Source organism: Coregonus lavaretus (genome assembly GCF_964263955.1).
Source record: "Coregonus lavaretus genome assembly, chromosome: 32".
Taxonomy (NCBI): Eukaryota; Metazoa; Chordata; class Actinopteri; order Salmoniformes; family Salmonidae; genus Coregonus; species Coregonus lavaretus.
Window position 1 is genome coordinate 14,693,374 of NC_140019.1, and position 19,171 is coordinate 14,712,544.

The 19,171-nt window shown below is 42.3% G+C and overlaps 2 protein-coding genes across 2 annotated transcripts; both read left to right on the forward strand.

Moving 5' to 3' along the window:
• Positions 1–870: 870 nt before the first annotated feature.
• LOC311107803 (atlastin-3-like) lies at positions 871–11,943 on the forward strand. Its single transcript, XM_084150355.1, has 14 exons — positions 871–961; positions 2,222–2,431; positions 2,608–2,745; positions 2,892–2,996; positions 3,104–3,154; positions 3,791–3,847; positions 4,032–4,124; positions 4,251–4,389; positions 4,487–4,614; positions 4,703–4,759; positions 9,184–9,255; positions 9,372–9,563; positions 9,742–9,981; positions 10,211–11,943. Exons 2-14 carry the CDS (start codon positions 2,228–2,230, stop codon positions 10,268–10,270), a joined length of 1,536 nt encoding a protein of 511 aa, XP_084006481.1. The 5' UTR covers positions 871–961; positions 2,222–2,227; the 3' UTR covers positions 10,271–11,943.
• Positions 11,944–12,966: 1,023 nt separating this feature from the next.
• LOC311107893 (cofilin-2-like) lies at positions 12,967–18,599 on the forward strand. The gene is made up of 4 exons (XM_084150484.1): positions 12,967–13,074; positions 16,920–17,230; positions 17,381–17,457; positions 17,649–18,599. The coding sequence occupies exons 1-4, from the start codon at positions 13,072–13,074 to the stop codon at positions 17,759–17,761; spliced, it is 504 nt and encodes a 167-aa protein (XP_084006610.1). The 5' UTR covers positions 12,967–13,071; the 3' UTR covers positions 17,762–18,599.
• The last annotated feature ends 572 nt before the right edge of the window (positions 18,600–19,171 follow it).

Sequence of the window (19,171 nt, forward strand, 5' to 3'; positions counted from 1 at the left end):
ATATGCTTTTGGTATAAATTAAGGAGAAAATAGATTGACGCTGTACTGATAAGAATCAATACATCTATATTTTGATGGAATACTACAGATGAATGATAACATGAGAAATCTACTGCCAATGAATCCACTCTCAGATTCAGGGGACAAAGAAAGTTATGTTCAATTCTGAATCCTGAATCTGATTTTATAATAATCTCTTTACCAGGTGCATCTTTTATTGAACACTTTATTATTGTGCAGAATTAATTTGATAGCCTATGTCATTTGTTTAGAAAGAAACTTTAGACATTTGTCATTCATCTCTTTTTCACATCTTAACTGTATTAACAATAAAGCACCAAACTCTTATAGGAACTGTTTATATTTTTTTCCACGAATGCAGTGTCCAAACCATTTTATTTATGTACACTTTTTTCAAATACTTTATGGGAATCAATCAAGGAATCAAATATTTATATTTTATTTTATATTTCTAAAGATCTTTACATTCCTTGGATTCAATGTGCAGACTGACACACCCTAATTTGTGGGGAGAAATTTGACTGGAAATAACAAGTAACCAAAATAAATGCACATTTGTATTTGTGCCCGTCTAGGGATTATGTCAAGAGCCAAAACGCAAGATTAACATGTTGAAAAAATCATAGCTATTTAGGAAAGTCGCTTTTGGGTGTGGTGTTGATGGCATAACCACACTTCATATTCCGCGTTCGTAGCACTCCGATAAAACTACATTTGCCATCATTGTTAGGGTAACAATTATCGCCTGGAGGATCTTTGTAAATGTAGTTTAACTACTTCCCGGGATAACGCCATTGATCGACACTAAAACTACAAGGCGATCGGACACGGAAGTGACAATTCGTGGTTGAAAAGTTTTCGTGCTAGCAGTGTTGTTATTTTTCTGACTCATAGCTATCTAGCTTGTTCCTGTGAAATCTGCTTATTCGGGATACCAAAGGTAAAACTGTGTTTCAGTTAATAAATCACGACTGTTCATGAACAGTAAACCGTCGTTAACAATTGTGAGAAAGTAATCTTTCTGTTAGTTCCTTTTAGCTAGCTGAAAACAAGCCTCGATAATTTGAGCGTGCCATCAGTAACGTTAGCTACATTGCTAAAATATTGTACTGTGCCGTGTCAACTACCTAGATTGCTAAATAATTTAACTTGCCAACTAATGCCCTCAATGTATCAAATTGCTATTGGTTTAGAGTAGGCATAAACTGTTCTCTAGACTTTAGTAGTAGTATAAAAGGAGTGTGATTGTTTGGGCCATTCTATTCTAGGTAGCTAGTTACACAGATGAGAGAAACCTGTGTCAGACAGTCATGGGAGAGAAATTCATGGCATGTCACTTCTTGATCTTTCGGCACCACACCTTCAGATTACCGGTCATAATTGCTAATTGGCTATCTTGTCTGTGACAGGAGTAATGTAATAGTGTGTGTGAGCACATTCATTTTATTCTGATCTAAGAATGTCTAGTAAGGTTGGATATTGATGTAGCTTCCAGCCAGGTAAGGAATTGTAATATTGTGTTGATTTATATAGCCGTGTTTGCCTTTTCCACCCTTTCAGCAAGGGTGGCTACTAGCACTGCAACAAAGAGCCTCATTGAGAGGACTAGAGGAATCTCAGCGTGGATGTGGAGCATGCATTAGCCCGCAGCTGGGTTGATGTATCACACATTACTTAGACACAGTCCTGCGCAGAGACCAACATTGTCTAATGATTAAAGCTTATCTGTGTATGAGTTGTTTCTCACTGGGTTTTCCTCATGAAAGAAAAATGAATACAAATTATATTTTACTCTTGTCTTTCATGGCCTCAGTTTGAGCTTGAATTGTTTATACAAGGAGTGCGATGACATGTCCAGATATAATGGCATAACAAGTTACCAGAGTTGTAACCTCATTAGTTATACAGTATCATCAGCGTTGATATCAGCTTGATGTGAGACAGGCCTACATCTAACCTGTGTAGCTCAGTTGGTAGAGCATGGCATTTGCAATGCCAGGGTTGTGGGTTCGATTCCCACGGGGGGCCAGTATGAAAATGTATGCACTCACTAACTGTAAGTCGCTCTGGATAAGAGCGTCTGCTAAATGACTAAAAATGTAAAAATCTAACCGACACTAACATGAAATAACGCCTCAATAGGGCGGCGCACAATTGGCCCATATAAGTCTAAATCTCATGTGTGTCCCGTCACCCACAGGGAGCGATGGGGAGTGAGCCAGGTCCAGTCCAGATTGTGACAGTGTGCAAGGAGGATCACTCCTTTGCCTTGGACACAGAGGCTTTAGGACGGGTTCTGCTTGCACCGGAGGTCCGGGACAAACATGTGGTGGTGCTCTCAGTGGCCGGGGCCTTCCGGAAAGGCAAGAGCTTCATTCTGGACTTCATGCTCCGCTACATGTACAGGAAGGTTAGTGTTTCTGAAATTGGAACATATACACCCACACTTGGTTCAAAGTTCAGTATGTCATTCGTTTTATATCACATACCATCTCTCCCTGTGACGTGAAATGTTTCCTGATATCAGACTTATTCCCAGGGCTGCTGACCAGTCAGTAATGTGTAGCGGCGTCTGTATTCCTCCAGAAGCATGGTGAGGAGTGGCTGGGTCAGGAGGATGAGCCCCTGACTGGGTTCAAATGGAGGGGGGGCTCAGAGCCAGAGACTACCGGCATCCAGCTGTGGAGTGAGGTCTTCCTGGTGGAGAAGAGCAATGGGACGGAGGTACTGACTCCAACATTCAAAACTATGCTCCTTGGAATAATTGTGCCATTGTGCAAAAAAGTTATATGGGCACTGGAACGCAAAAGTGTGCAAATTGTAATGTTTGTGTTGGTATTATGCATTTGATTGATTTCTGCCCTCTGTAGGTGGCAGTATTATTGATGGACACCCAGGGCGCATTTGACAACCAGTCCACCGTAAAGGATTGTGCCACAATCTTTGCCCTCAGTACCATGACCAGCTCAATACAGGTGGTCTGCTATGCACTCATGTCATTTGTTATAATTGATGTCATTAATCTGACTTTTTTTAAAATGTTTGTGTAATATGGTTGTGATTGTTTGTGTCTCTCTTGCAGATCTACAACCTTTCACAGAACATTCAGGAAGATGATCTGCAGCAGCTGCAGGTCCGTTTTCCTCAGCAGTAACATGTTTGCCTGGCTGAAACGACAGACTCTTGTTGAGTCGAGTCTCGGGAGGCTCTGTAATGTTGTCGGCACCATGTTCCGATAATGAAAGGGGCTGTGCTTTTACAGTGGTTGGTTCTCTGTGTCTCTCTCACTGAAACACCACACACAGCCCTCCAGCACCACCCCCTTGCATTGCAACTATTCGTTTTTCAAATCCAAACAGCAAGAGGACTCAATCAGCTTGATTGCTCAAAACTGAGCTCTAAAACTACTGTAAACATTGGACTCAATGAGAGTTTAAAAACAGGGTATTCAGACCAACAGTGTGTACACAGCTCGCATTGTGCCACGTGGTCTGGTGTCAGACAGACTAGCAACATGTTCTACCTGTTCCACAACCTGAGAGCATGGCTCCCGAAGGGCATGGAAATATCAGGGAATTTAAAAACCAGCCAGGGATTTTGGATATCAATGTGCTCATTTAAAGTCAGGGAATTTCAAAACATACCCGAAGTGCAAATTATTTACAGTATTTGAAATAGTAATTGCAGTACCTTAAGTACATTTTGTCATTTTTTTATGTGATTTCCTCTGCATAATGAATGACATCCTTAATGTAATGTCTTCTTCCAGCTGTTCACAGAGTATGGACGCCTCGCCATGGATGAAATCTTCCTGAAGCCATTTCAGGTATGAGAACCAAAAGTCTTATAAATACAAAGCAATTGGTCATTTAGAATCTAGACCAATCATCTTTAAGTGCCTTTTGACCTTGCTCGCTGCTTAGGGTATAATATTTGCTAACTAAAAGTGCTTTATTATATGTGCCTTGCTTTTAATATATCTTGGTCTCTCCATTCTCCCATTTTCTCAGTCTCTGATGTTCCTAATCAGGGACTGGAGCTTTCCCTATGAATATAAATATGGTCTGAAGGGAGGCAGTGAGTTCCTTGATAAACGTCTACAGGTACTAGACCCTTTTTAGGGTACAATTTGATGTTGTTGGTGCTGCACTGTGTAAGATGAGAGAGTACATTTTGCCAGGTTAAAGTGGTCATTGGTGATAGTAACCAGTAATTGTGATGTTGTGCAGGTGAAGGAGACCCAGCATGAGGAACTACAGACAGTGAGAGAACACATTCATTCCTGCTTCACCTCCATCAACTGTTTCCTGCTACCACATCCTGGGTTGAAGGTGGCCACCAGCCCCGCTTTCAAGGGCCAGCTTAGTGGTATGGCTGCCCCCTTGTCCATCTTGTTAATCCATCTAATGATAACCAACTGAGTGTCTGAGGAATGAACTTAATCTGTTTCAAACCTGTGTGTCAGATGTGGCTCCAGAGTTTAAAGAGGAGCTACGCAATCTCATCCCCACACTACTGCATCCGGACAGCCTGGCTGAGAAAGAGATCAATGGCAACAAAGTCACCTGCAGGGGCCTGCTGGAGTTCTTCAAGGTGAGACTGTGTGTTTAGCCCTCTGAAGTTCCTGACTGCCGGGTTTGTATCATTATGTTGTGTTTGACAGTGTAATGTTTGATTTCAGGCGTACATCAAGATCTACCAGGGTGAAGACCTGCCACACCCAAAGTCCATGCTGCTGGTACGCACCCATTTATCACTTAGATTTCAGCTTTACACCTCTTTGAGAGCTGTAATGTACACTACCAGTCAAAAGTTTTAGAACACCTACTCATTCAAGGGTTTTTCTTTATTTTTACTATTTTCTACATTGTAGAATAATAGTGAAGACATCAAAACTATCAAATAACACACATGGAATCATGTAGTAACCCAAAATAGTGTTAAACAAATCAAAATATATTATATATTTGAGATTCTTCAAATAGCCACCCTTTGCCTTGATGACAGCTTTGCACACTCTTGGCATTCTCTCAACCAGCTTCACCTGGAATGCTATTCCAACAGTCTTGAAGGAGTTCCCACATATGCTGAGCACTTGTTGGCTGCTTTTCATGCACACATTTTTTACATTTTTAGTCATTTAGCAGATGCTCTTATCCAGAGCGACTTACAGTTAGTGAGTGCATAAAAAAAAAAATCATACTGGCCCCCTGTGGGAATCGAACCCACAACCCTGGCGTTTGGCAAGCGCCATGCTCTACCAACTGAGCTACACGGGGCCTTCACTCTGCGGTCCGACTCATCCCAAACCATCTCAATTTGGTTGAGGTCGGGAGATTGTGGAGGCCAGGTCTTCTGATGCAGCACTCCATCACTCTCCTTCTTAGTAAAATAGCCCTTACACAGCCTAGAGGTGTGTTGGGTCACTGTCCTGTTGAAAAACAAATGATAGTCCCACAAAGCCCAAACCAGATGGGATGGCGTATTGCTGCAGAATTAAGTGTGCCTTGAATTCTAAATAAATCACAGACAGTGTCACCAGCAAAGCACCCCCACACCATAACACCTCCTCCTCAATGCTTTACGGTGGAAAATACACATGCGGAGATTCACCCACACCGCGTCTCACAAAGACACAGTGGTTGGAACCAAAAATATCCACAATTTGGACTCCATACCAAAGGACACATTTCCACCGGTCTAATGTCCATTGCGCGTGTTTCTTGGCCCAAGCAAGTGTCTTCTTCTTATTGGTGTCCTTTAGTAGTGGTTTCTTGGCAGCAATTCGACAATGAAGGCCTGATTCACACAGTCTCTTCTGAACAGTTGCTGTTGATATGTGTCTGTTACTTGAACTCTGTGAAGCATTTATTTGGGCTGCAATTTCTGAGGCTGGTAACTCTAATGAACTTATCCTCTGCAGCAGAGGTAACTCTGGGTCTTCCATTCCTGTGGCGGTCCTCATGAGAGCCAGTTTCATAATAGCACTTGATGGTTTTTGCGACTGCACTTGAAGAAACGTTCTAAGTTCTTGAAATGTTCCATATTGACTGACCTTCATGTCTTAAAGTAATGATGGACTGTCGTTTCTCTTTGCTTATTTGAGCTGTTCTTGCCATAATATGGACTTGGTCTTTTACCAAATAGGGCTATCTTCTGTATACCTTGTCACAACACAACTGATTGGCTCAAACGCATTAAGAAGGAAATAAATTCCACAAATTAACTTTTAAGAAGGCACACCTGTTAATTGAAATGCATTCCAAGTGACTACCTCATGAAGCTGGTTGAGAGAATGCCAAGCGTGTGCAAAGCTGTCATCAAGGCAAAGGGTGGCTATTTGAAGAATCTCAAATATAAAATATATTTTGATTTGTTTAATACTTTTTTATGTTACTACATGATTCCATATGTTATTTCATAGTTTTGATGTCTTCACTATTATTCTACAATGTAGAAAATAGTAAAAATAAAGAGAACCCCTTGAGTAGGTGTTCTAAAATGTTTGACCGGTAGTGTAATGCTCTACTGCAGGGGTATCAAACGTCCGGCCCGCGGGCCGGATCAGGCCCGCAAACGGGTTTAATCCGGCCCGCGAGATGATTTAAAATAAAATAAAAAATAAAAAAACGTTGTAAAGTATAAAAATGCGCTGCAATTTTTCTATTAAATTAACTGCTGTTCCAATTGCGTCCACTGGATGGCGCAATAGCAATTGTGTTAAGCAAGCAAACTGTTTATACCGGGGCAGAGCAAGTAGGTCAAGCACGTGCAGCCAATGAGCTACTTTGTTTTGCCCGCGATATTTATTACGGCTTCTACTTTTAACATTATGTGCTTTGGCACCCTCATTGCCCCAATATGTCTCTGTCAAAAAAGAGAAAAGTGGACGCAGAGTGCAGAGTGTTCCAAGAAAAATGGTCATCCTATTTATTCACGGAATTGAATGGGAAAGCTGTATGTTTGGTGTGTTCAGAGCATGTTGCAGTGCTGAAAGAATATAACCTTCGTCGCCACTATGTGAGTCTTCATGCCGACAAATATGACAACTTTCAAGGACAGCGGAGAAGAGAGAAGGTGAATGAACTGTTGGCGGGTCTGAAGAAACAGCAGTCTGTGTTTACTCACAGCCGAGACATCAGTGACGCTGCAGTGAAAGCTAGCTACCTCATTGCTAATGAAATCGCAGTGGCTTCAAAACCATTTAGTGAGGGTGAATTTGTAAAAACATGCATGATGAAGGCAGCGGAGATTGTGTGCCCTGAAAAGCGGCAGGCTTTTGCAAATATCAGCCTGACAAGAAACACAGTTGCAGACAGGATTTCCGATCTTTCAGTGGATTTGGACAGCCAGTTGAAGCAAAAAGTAAAGTCATTTATTGCGTTTTCGGTTGCAATTGATGAAAGCACGGACATTACAGATGTTGCACAACTGGCCATTTTCATCCGCGGAGTTGATGACACATTGACCGTCACCGAGGAGTTCGTGGAGTTGGTGCCGATGACATACAACGACAGCAGCTGATATTTTTACCGCACTCGTCGGCGCGCTGGACAGGGTTGGAGTGGACTGGTCCCGCGCTGTCAGCCTGGCTACAGATGCGCCCTCAATGATCGGGAAAAAAGCAGGCGTTGTGACAAAGTTCAGAGAGAAAGTGCAATCTGCAAATGGAGGATGTGATTTTTTGACTTTTCACTGTATTTTGCACCAGGAGGCTTTGTGTTGCAAGTCATTAAAGATGGATAACGTCATGAAGGTGGTCATCCAAACTGTTAATTTCATCCGATCCAGAAGCCTGAATCACCGTCAGTTTGACAGCCTTCTCAGAGAGAAAGACCACATCTATGGCCTGCCATACCACACTGAGGTAAGATGGTTAAGCCGAGGTGCTGTGCTGAGGCGTTTCTTTGATTTACGAGAAGAAATTGAACAGTTCATGGAAGAAAAGGGCAAACCAGTGTTAGAATTTCATTCCGCAGAATGGATGCAGGACCTTGCATTTATGGTGGATGTTACACCTGAATAACTTGAACAAACAGCTGCAAGGGCGCAACAAAGTTGTCACGCAGTATTATGACAGCATACGTTCTTTCAAGTTGAAGCTGTCATTGTGGGAGACGCAACTTGCCGGTGGTGATGCAGCTCACTTCCCCTGTCTGAAAAATGTGTGCGCGACCCAACATGTGGCAGACATGAAGCGGTTCAAAGATAAAATAACGGGACTGTTACGGGAGTTTGAGCAACGCTTTCAGATTTATGTTTATATGTTTTTATGTTGATGTGCTATTGTTTTTAATTGATTTAATTTTATTTGTATATTTAACCTATTCTTGACTCTGTGGTTCTTGCACTTGTTTGGGGAACAGGATTTCATTATTTTTATCTACATTTCTGCCTGAGAAATGACACCCTGATATAGTTCTGTGATCTGTGATATACTTCTGTGAATCACTGAGGCATTGTGTGTTTGTGTGTTCTTTGTCCTCAGAACTTTCAAATAACTTGAGGTGTTTTATGATTAATAGTGATGTTGTGCTTTTGGACACTGTCCTCAGGCTCCAGCTTTATGTTTATATGTTTTTATGTTGATGTGCTATTGTTTTTAATTGATTTTATTTTATTTGTATATTTAACCTATTCTTGACTCTGTGGTTCTTGCACTTGTTTGGGGAACAGGATTTCATTATTTTTATCTACATTTCTGCCTGAGAAATGACACCCTGATATAGTTCTGTGATCTGTGAAACAGTTCTGTTAATCACTGAGGCATTGTGTGTTTGTGTTATTTTTGTTTAGAATTTTCAAATAAACTTGACGTGTTTTATGATTAATAGTGATGTTGTGCTTGTACTATTTTGGACACACTGTCCTCAGGCTCCAGCTTTATGTTGTATGTTGATCGTATTAAAACAAAGAAAACAATCTGAAGTTGTTGTTTTTAAGTTATATATACCATGATTTTTCCAGTCCGGCCCACTTGGGAATAGATTTTCCTCCATGTGGCCCCTGAGCTAAAATGAGTTTGACACCCCTGCTCTACTGTATTGCTCTTCAACAGGCAAATGTTCTTTTTGGAGATTTGAGCATGTTCATAAGTCTGGAGTTTTTGTTGAATGTTATTAGTCCACTGCCACTAAATGTACATTGCATTTCTCTCACAAGGCCACAGCAGAGGCCAACAACCTGGCAGCCGTGGCAGCAGCCAAAGACCAGTATTACAAGAACATGGAGAAGGTGGGGTTGTGTTCTTGGCAAAGAGAGCTACGTGCATTTTTTAAATATCTGAAATAAAAATGTCTCTTAACCCTTAAGGCCTTGCATTCTGTATTAATCTCTCTATTGTCCTGAAGGTCTGCGGGGGAGACCTTCCCTATGTGGCTCCTGCCTCTCTGGAGGAGAAGCACCACTTCTTCCTCCGGGAGTCCCTCCATGTCTTCTCCTCCACCAAAAAGATGGGAGGGCAGGAGTTCTGTGACCGCTACCAAGACCAGCTGGAGGCTGAGTTGGTAGAGCTGTGGCAGTCTTTCAGAAAGCACAATGAGGTGAGAGAGACTGACTCACAACCTAGTGGTATCACTTGGCACCAGATCAATTTTTGTCAGTAAAAACATTTTATTTTCCATTTTAAATTTACTGTGGATACATATAAGGTAGAATTATTGAAGTTTAAGTTTACAGATAAACATTATGATTAATATTATTTTTATTTCTCTTTGAAAGTCAAAGAATGTCTTCACTGCATTCCGGACGCCTGCAGTGCTGTTTGTCCTTGTGTGCTTCCTGTACGTACTGTCAGGGCTGTTGCTCTTCATCGGCCTGGCTACCATTGCTTTTGCATGTGACTGTGTCTTGGGCCTGGCCATGGTCGCCATGCTCACCTGGGCCTTCATACGCTATTCGGGAAAATACCGGGGGCTGGGGGGAGCCATCGACCAGACGGCAGGCGTCATACTGCAGCAGGTGAGAACAGCTTTTGAATTGTAGGTGTGGGTGGGACATAAGACAAGGCCCATTTACATTTGGCGCACAGAGTATGCAGTTGGACTGTTAAAAAAAAAAATAGCTAAGCATAGTTATTGTTTGTAAACTTTTGGTAAGAATCAAAATGTCCCTCATTAGAAGTAATTCAAGTACCCTTATTTAAAGTTTTCATTCAATGCAATTTAATCATGTCCTTCTTTTCTTTCAGGCCACTGTGGTGTTGAATAAGTCAAGGCCAGCAGTGGCTAAGATGAAGAAATCCAGCTAGATGGCCTCTTTATCTCATTGCAATACAACATGCACACATCCCAGCACTAAAGCCTTACAATGCTATCACATGGAACCAACATATAGCACTCCAACACCAACACATGATTACAACGGCAGTGGGAGGTCAACACGATGCACATTCACCAGCATCTTTATTATTATTATTTTTTGTTACATTTTAGTCATTTAGCAGACGTTCTTATCCAGAGCGACTTACAGTTAGTGAGTGCATACATTTTCATACTGCCCCCCCCCCCCCCCCCCCGTGGGAAACGAACCCACAACCCTGGCGTTGCAAGCACCGTGCTCTACCAACTGAGCTACACGGGGCCTTTTCAATCGCACAATTTTACACTACATCACTCTATCTACATAAAGATGAGATCATAGTCTTACAGAGTATCTGGGGCAAGGTGCATTATCTCATACCCATGGGGATGTTTAATCCTCAGGACCTGTTTTTAACACTGACTGACACTGCCATTTGCACACTCCTCCTTGTCCGTAAAGACAACCCAGTGATGTTTACTTAGAAACCTTAGACCCAAGTAATGCATTATTATTGGACATGCCATGGATTTCAATGCATCATAATCTATGTATCCTTTGTGACCAATGCTTATTACTAGGAGGCTTGCGAGGAGGCTTTTAAGTCATGTAAGACTTAGTGTATCCTCCTGATGCAATTTAACTATGCTGTGCTGTAATGGGGTATACATGTAGCCAGATCTTCTTGACTTTATGCCGGTCTCTTTATACCGCTCTGTGGCCTTGTGCACATTCCATCCCATTCCCAGTTTTGCAGCATGCTCCTTATTTGCTTCACCTTATCCATGTCAGGGATTCCTTGTTGTTGTTCTGTTTTCGCTTCATTTTTGATTCCAGGCTTGGAATCTTACTATAATGTCTCTTATTTTATGTTTTTACAAGCCCACGTTAGAGACACCACTGTTCTCCCATGTAATTTGTTGACTGCTTGTAACTTGACCAAAAATGTCTAAGTTACTTCTGAAATTGAATGGTTGGTTGAGAAACGTTAGTTTAGTGGCACTTGCTTGATGAATGTATGCTCCAAAGATGTTATATGTAAGATTTCGCAATACAGAGGATCACTTGAAATTAGATTGTGATCATTTGAATTTGAGAACTGTTTTCTTATCTGGATTAGGTTTACTGGTTTGTGTGTAAACAAGTGATGGGTAATGTGAGGCGCTTGGTCACCTGTCAGCCAAAGAATTACCCATAAGCATAGGGTTACAATGAAAGGCAAGAGACCTTGTCCTCAGAATCCAGATAAATATACATAGTTCTAAAAGTTCCATTGTCTCTGACATTCTTTTTGCACATTCCATGTATATGTTCCATTCCATTCTTGAGGCAAACTATTGGAGGTGTTTTCCGAATGTACTATTGCACTCTCCCTCCTCTGTACTGTTACATTTAAACTCATTCAACAAATACAAATATACATTACAGTAGATGCATGAAATTCATGTGCTCATTGCTTTCGAAAATCTTTTGCAATATTGTTTTGTGGCCTTGGTAACTATGTTTTTATTTACATTTTTAAGAATAAGTATTGCTTAAGCCAAATAAAATGCAAAAGACCTGTAAGCTTGGTTCAGTTCTTGACTATAAATTGGATATATATATATATACCTATGTCATGCCAAAAACGTTTTTCATTCATTGATTCTGGTGTTCCTTTTACTGAGAGGGTCAGTATTGAATGGATATAGGCCAACAGAAGATTGATGACATTATTGATATTATGAAGATGGCAATCTTATTGCACTCTTCTAATGTTAATGATGATGAATCAATCACCCATTACTGTTAGTTGGCATCAAACAGGGTTATTGAATTAATTCATTGGGTGCGCGCCGTGGGCGTGCCAATGGACAGGTTTTTGTGTTGTACACTGCTTAGTTGTAAATGAATGAAAAGGGGTTATTATCCATTCATACTCCAGTGGCAGAGCCGTTCCCTCTTTTTAGTTTGTCTTCTTTGTCCCGCCTACTTTCCCCCTCTTGCTGTCACTCCTTTCTATGCTCCACAATGCTGCTTCTACCAGTGCGTACTGCGTAGTGAAATTTGCTATAGTGAAAATCATGTCCTTGTTTCCTTATATGGTGATCGGCGTCGCGGGCTGCCTTGTTGAACCGAGGCGCGTGCACTGCCGCCGCCACCATTCGCTTCCATATTTGGAAGTGAGTTCAACAAACCTTGTAGAGGGGGTGTGGTGAGGCGAGAAAGCGCAAGTGAGACCGAATACTGAGATATTATGGATCCTACACTATGATAAATAATTATTCTCGTATCTGAATAGTGTAAGTGTCCGTAGTCCTATATTGTACACACAGAATCACTTTGATGTAGGGCGCGTGTTTTCCCCAACAGTTTTTTTAAGTGAATGTCAGTGGCCGGCCTAAGGCATACAAGCAACAGCACTGCAGCATCTTTTGAGAATGAAGGGATGGATACTCATCCTCGCATCCGTGAAATTCTAATTTTATTAAAAAATGAAAGTAGCCTTCTATCTTATATCAATGTTGTTTATTTGTTCACATGTTATGTTTTATTTGAATAAACAATAAACTTTTGTCAAAAGTTTAGAACTTCTAATACCACTATGTTAAAGCTCATGACCACTCTTTCCTGGAGATGCTCGCGCTTCTCACCCCACCATCAAGCACGCGCAGCTAAGCGCGTCCACGTGGTGTATCAAATGTGTGCGAGATCGACACTGCATCACAGCTCATTCAATTTCTAACCAGACGCCGACCAATTCAGACAGCCATGGTACGTTTACATTTAACAACTAGCTATGTGGCATATCATTGGGGGGGGGGAATATATGTATACACGTGTCATTAGAGTGTGTTTTGTCTTTGTTGATGCAATGTATTTTAGCTAGTGAACAGCGAGTTCATTTTGAGATGAAACCGACAGCATCAGATTGTCTCGGGTCAGCTGTGACTGCTATGCTGTGTTCTGGAACGTTTCCTAGTTGAATATTAAATCTTGGATGGTAACAAAATGTTTTGACTCATTCAGGTGACTGTCCCTAACTCACAAAAGCTTGTATTATACAGATGTTTGCTCGTCTCCTCATGACGTTATAATCGCCTAGCATAGGACGTGTTTGGATGGAAGGAAAACGACCCAAAAACAACTGGCGCCATTTCCTCCATCACACAATCTCCCCGTCACTAAGGCCTAATGCCCAGTCTAGCACTGTAAGCACCGAGTCGCAAGTAGCAGTCACTCTTATCGCCGAATTAATACGCTATCAAGTGAAATTAGCTAGCTACTGCCCAGTACTACTCATCCCCCTTGAATTTGCCAGCTATCTATCACTATCTGGCTTTGTATTTGCCGGTACTAACGGCTAATTTCACATGGCTATGGGAATACACTTACTGTGCCTGCACATAGCTAACTAGCCATTTAGCAAGCTAACTAGCTAATTTGATTTCCACCTCCTTTGTCTCCGCCAGTCGCACGAGCCCCTTGGTTTTTATTAACTAGCAAACTAACGTGCGCAGGTGCCATGGCAATTGACTAAAGTTAGCTTTAATTATAGATAGCACTTATGTTTGCAACATGTGAAAATAATCGCGTTAACGGTCTGGTATTTTGTCGACATCGTTTTGCCTTATATAGTGCACATGTGAGACCACTGCGTTCATGGCCCCACCCTGGTTTTTGGTGCAAAGAGCATTTTTGAACGTTTTCTCTACTGTAAACAGTAGCCAACTAGGTATTAAATGTCTGTCCGCAGTAGTTTTATTTAGTGATGAGTATAACAAAGTCAGGCGAAGGTCGAAAAATTGTCGGGGGTGGAACCGTTATTCCGCGTGCTATCACTAGCTTTTTGCAAGTGGTCCTTTTGTCGTTAACAAGCGTTTCCCGCGACGTTCTTCCTGGTTTCTAAGTATCAACTTTTGGCAAGTGGTGCCTCGGAACGAAGTTCACGAGATGCTTGCGAACGACCAAATCTACTGTAGCATACTCAAGAAACAATTCGTCATAAATGTTGTTCATGTGTGGCTCACACCTAGGTCTCACTCAATGTACCTAGGCTTAACCATGAATAAACCTGCCGAATTATCAACATTTTTGTCCAAAAGAGCAAATTCTGGTTTCTATTGTCATGCTTTCCACATTATGTTCTTAATTTGGTGTATCTATGACCGATCGGGGAGGGGGGGAATCTCGATTACATTCAATTTACTCGAAGATTAGAGATCCTATTTTCCCACTTGCTGTTCATTTGTGAGGCCTTTTATGTACCATTCTTGATAATATGAATAATGTATTACTACATGACATCAATGCTTTGGTTCTATTGTATATGATGAATGAATAGTCACTGTGTTGGACACGATTGGTCTCTGTTCCTGCCGAGTAGTGAGCTGGCTGGGTGCAAGGGCTTGGCTGAAGGAAGTGCTGGTTCTGTTGTGAAAAGGACCAGCTATGTATCCGGAGGGGCCCACAGTAGTCTTTAGTGCCCTATTATGGGTGCAGTTGGACAGATGCTGGAATAGCTAACCAAAATGATTGGGTGAAATCATTTATTGTTGATTACAGCTACTTGGTGAAGGAATTTTTATTTATTACACTAAATTTCAGGTGAATTTGAATAAAAAGTATTGATGTCCTTTTTCACCAACTCACTAACTGATGGTTAGTCTGGAGAACAACCTTTTTAGGTTTACAGTCATGAACCTGACATGGCTGTCTTATCATGTGCTGTTATTTGAACCTTGACTTTTGGCAACATTCTGTGGTATTTTATGGCAGGAAGAAAGGGATCTCTGTTGCTCCGAGAAGAATATGCTTTCTGCATGGAGGGACTAAAAGGGTATAATCTTCACAGGCTTCTGGGTATTTTTCTTTTCACACAGGTATCCCCAGTCAGCGCTTTAGTCTGTGGTGTGGCTTGCTGCAGTGTGAAGAAACATGCATTGTCTGAAGAGCTCTCAGAATAGTAACAGGAGTGCTCATTGTTTTGGAAGATCTGCAGGATTAAGTGGAGCTGCATGGCAGTTGGCTGCTGTTTGCAATCACTCTGGGCTCTTCACCCTCGGTAGGAGGGCCTTGCTCTTCCTAGAATAAATGATTGCCCTGGAAATGGAACCCTTCCCCGGCAGCACTTTTAATACTTTGGTAAAGTATTTTCCCTCCCTCATGTTCTGGACGTCACTAATCCAGATGTTTGTATCTAAACTCTCCAGGCTCACCACTAGATGATTAGGTCCTGAGCCCAGTGTGGTCTCTCACAGGCCCTGGCCATCCTCACGCCCAGAGCAAACACGCCCACACCCTTCACACACAAATTACCTCAGTGGGTCACTACAGTGGCAGGGCTCTGGAAGGTATGAAGCCACTCTCAGGCCAGGAGTGCATTTTTAATGAAGGCCTCCTCTGTTGTATGGATGTGGCTTTACTTGGTGAAAAGAGTGTCTAGTCTACCTGATTTAGCAGAAGGTTGATGAAAGGATTGGCCAAACCCTGCCAGACGGAGGGGTGTTTTGACACTTGGTAACATCCTCTGGCCGGCTCCTGCATGGGTTGATATGATGCCTGTTGGGTAAAATGTCCTAATGGAAATCAGAAGACCTGGTTGAGGTTTATAGGGCTGTTGTGACTCAAGGATGTGGCCTGTTTTTATTTCCCACAGAGGATCCATTGTCTGTGACCGACCCACACATTCTAAGGCTTAATTCCTGTCCCCACCTTCACTCCCATGGCTATTTTAAAGCAGTTACTTACATGGCATGGCTGGCGATCTCACATACTGTACACGTTTACAGTTATAGTAGGAGGAAAAACCCTCCTACTTGTGTAACTTGGTTTTATCTGCCCTTTTCAGACACTTCAGAGACACCTGTTACTGGCCCTTATCAGGCAGTAGCAATCAATCAATGCATCTTTGGCATGTTATGTTATTTACGAAGGTCAATAATTCATCCGTCCCCCTCACAGCTACCCCTTACTCATCAGGGATGTTAGTGTGGGTTCTCACTCCAGATTGTGTCCAAGTTTGGAAAAAGGGTTAAACCCTCTGCCTTTTTCTAAATGCCACTCCTGCTGAGTCATGCATGCCATGCTGTACATCATTATTTTTCTGGTCAATGCCATGGATGGGGACTCGTATAGTCCATCAGCTTCACTGATCATGTGGGTAGAGGTCATAGAAACCATAGGATTGCGGTCTGGCTTATGGTGCCCCCACCCATAGGACTAATGGGCGTTTGTTCATAACTGCTAGTCATTGTGCAGCTACATCCCTATCGATTGCCTTTATCAGCTGTCCTTGAAGGGTGCGTTCCTGCAGTGTGATAAGTCCCAGGTCGTCTCAGGCCCTCCAATTTCTTCCATGTCAGTGTTTTCTGTCCTGTCACTCTCCTCTGCTGGCCATTAGGACTGGATAGCCTCTCTTGCTGCATAAACAAACCACCCCCTGTGAGAAATGGCGCTAGAGTTTTAGTTTTGTGATCAGTCGGTATTGATTTGAATTTGGTTGAATGGTTCATGAAGCCTGGGTTGCTGGAGACCATGGTTAATCTTTTTTTCTCCCTCATCCCTCAGATGCATATGACTGTAATCTCACTGACCTCTCTCTGTCCCTCTCTGCGCAGGCTTCCGGGGTGACCGTGACAGATGACGTTATCACAGTCTTCAACGAGATGAAGGTGCGTAAGGCGCAGGCGAACGAGGATGAGAAGAAGAAGAGGAAGAAGGCGGTGCTGTTCTGCCTGAGCGAGGACAAGAAGCACATCATCCTGGAGGAGGGCCAAGAGATCCTGACAGGAGATGTGGGCGTCACGGTCCAGGACCCCTACCTGCACTTCGTCAAGATGCTGCCCCCAGACGACTGCCGCTACGCCCTCTACGATGCCACCTACGAGACCAAGGAGACCAAGAAAGAGGACCTGGTCTTCATCTTCTGGTGAGGAAAGAGGGGGGGGGCTCGGCTAGACTGGGGGGGTAGGCTGAGGGGGGCATCATCCTACATTTTCTGGTATGGTGTCACTTGACTGTTCAATCACTTGGCTTCTATACTCGGGACAATGGTTAAACCATTACCCCTCCCTCATAGGGCCCCAGATGGTGCTCCCTTGAAGAGCAAGATGATCTACGCCAGCTCAAAGGATGCCATCAAGAAGAAATTCACAGGTGAGGCACTGACAGTTGCAGATGGAAGAGACCTTTTGGGCTCTGTGGGTTCTCTTCAAATTAAATGGCATCTCCTTGCTCAATGGTATAGCTCTGTGTAATTGAAATGCATTATACATTTTTTTTTTTTTTTTTGGGGTTAATATGCTTTGTGTCCTATGTGAAGCTAAATTTTCCCTCTGTTATTTCAGGTATCAAGCACGAGTGGCAAGTGAACGGTTTGGAAGACATCAAGGACCGGCGCACCCTTGCCGACAAGCTCGGAGGCTCATCAGTAGTCACCCTGGAAGGAAGCCCTCTATAAATTTAGCCCCAGGCTTCAACTGAAGCCAGACATCTGAGGGGGTTGGCTGTTCATTCCAATATGGTTGGGAGGAGGGGCAAAGCAGGACCAGGATCATTTGTGGGACTGTTGGGGGGAGGGGTATTGTGTGAGGGGAGGAGGAGGGGGTGGGGGTGAGACAGTGACAGTTTTCAAATTCCACAAATGCAGCCTGTCATTCCAGTTCACACGACATAATGAACATGAACAAAACGCACACTAAGAAAAAGCTAAAAAAAAAAATAAAAAAATGATGATGAAGGACGATGATTATGAAGACTAAATACATAAAATGTAAATGTTTGACGACAGGGTTTTGTTCTTTCTGGATTCCACTAGAATGATGATCGCAGAGAAAAGGACAGGGCAACAACTGTTACAATTCCAACTGTTGACTCCTGCAAGATACTGTTCTTAATTATACAACTACCTTTTGGCCAAACTTCTAGTTAAGTTTTCTAAGTGTGTGTAGTTGAGACTAGGTGTAGTACAAGGCAATTTACTCTTTATCGATTGCACGAGATGCATCAACCTTCTCCGGGGGAGCACGGTAGCATTTTTTTGGGAGGGTTGAACATGCAAATTACAAAACTTAAGTGATTCCAGTTATGTATTTTTTCCAGTTCTGAGTTTAAAATAAACATTGCATTGATGTAATAATTTAACACATTCCTTATACAACAGGATCCGGTGGGTTTAGAAGTGTGAAGGTAAGACGGGGCCGATGTATTTGAACAGCCTGTGTTCAGAATTTAGACTGGTATTGAATGGTGGACGTTTGTATCGTCTCCTTATCTCTAATAAAAAGGCACTAAACGAACTTTGTACTGCGCCTTTTTCGTCTAGCTTGTGTTATTGAGGAATGAGAAGCCAATAAGGTTGATAATTTAGCCTGTCCAAATGGAGGATGTGGATGTCTGAGTGTTTTAGGCTAAAATGTTGACGTCCTATTGGCTGCGTTTACACAGGCAGCCCAATTCTGATCTTTTGACCAATGAGATCAGATATTTTGCCAATAATTGGTCAAAAGATCGGAATGGGCTGCCTGTGTAAATGCAGCCATTGAATGTCACAAGTGTCTGGGTAATATCTGAATAAATTGTCACTTAAGTTGATCTATTGAAAATGATTGATTGTTTGGTCCAGGAACCTGCTTACACAGGGCAGTTAGTGATGCTTCTTATATTTGTAATTGGTGAACTCTTTTCTTCTTAGTATTCTGTGCCATGCATATCTTAACATCCGCTTGTTTGAATTTCGTTCTTTGTCAGAAATTGTCAAATTGAAACAACCAAATTTAATTAGTGGTTTTAAAAATGACCACTGGCATCATGTAACCTAAATATATTTATATACTGACCACAAGAGGGAACTCTAACTCTTCTGAAAAGT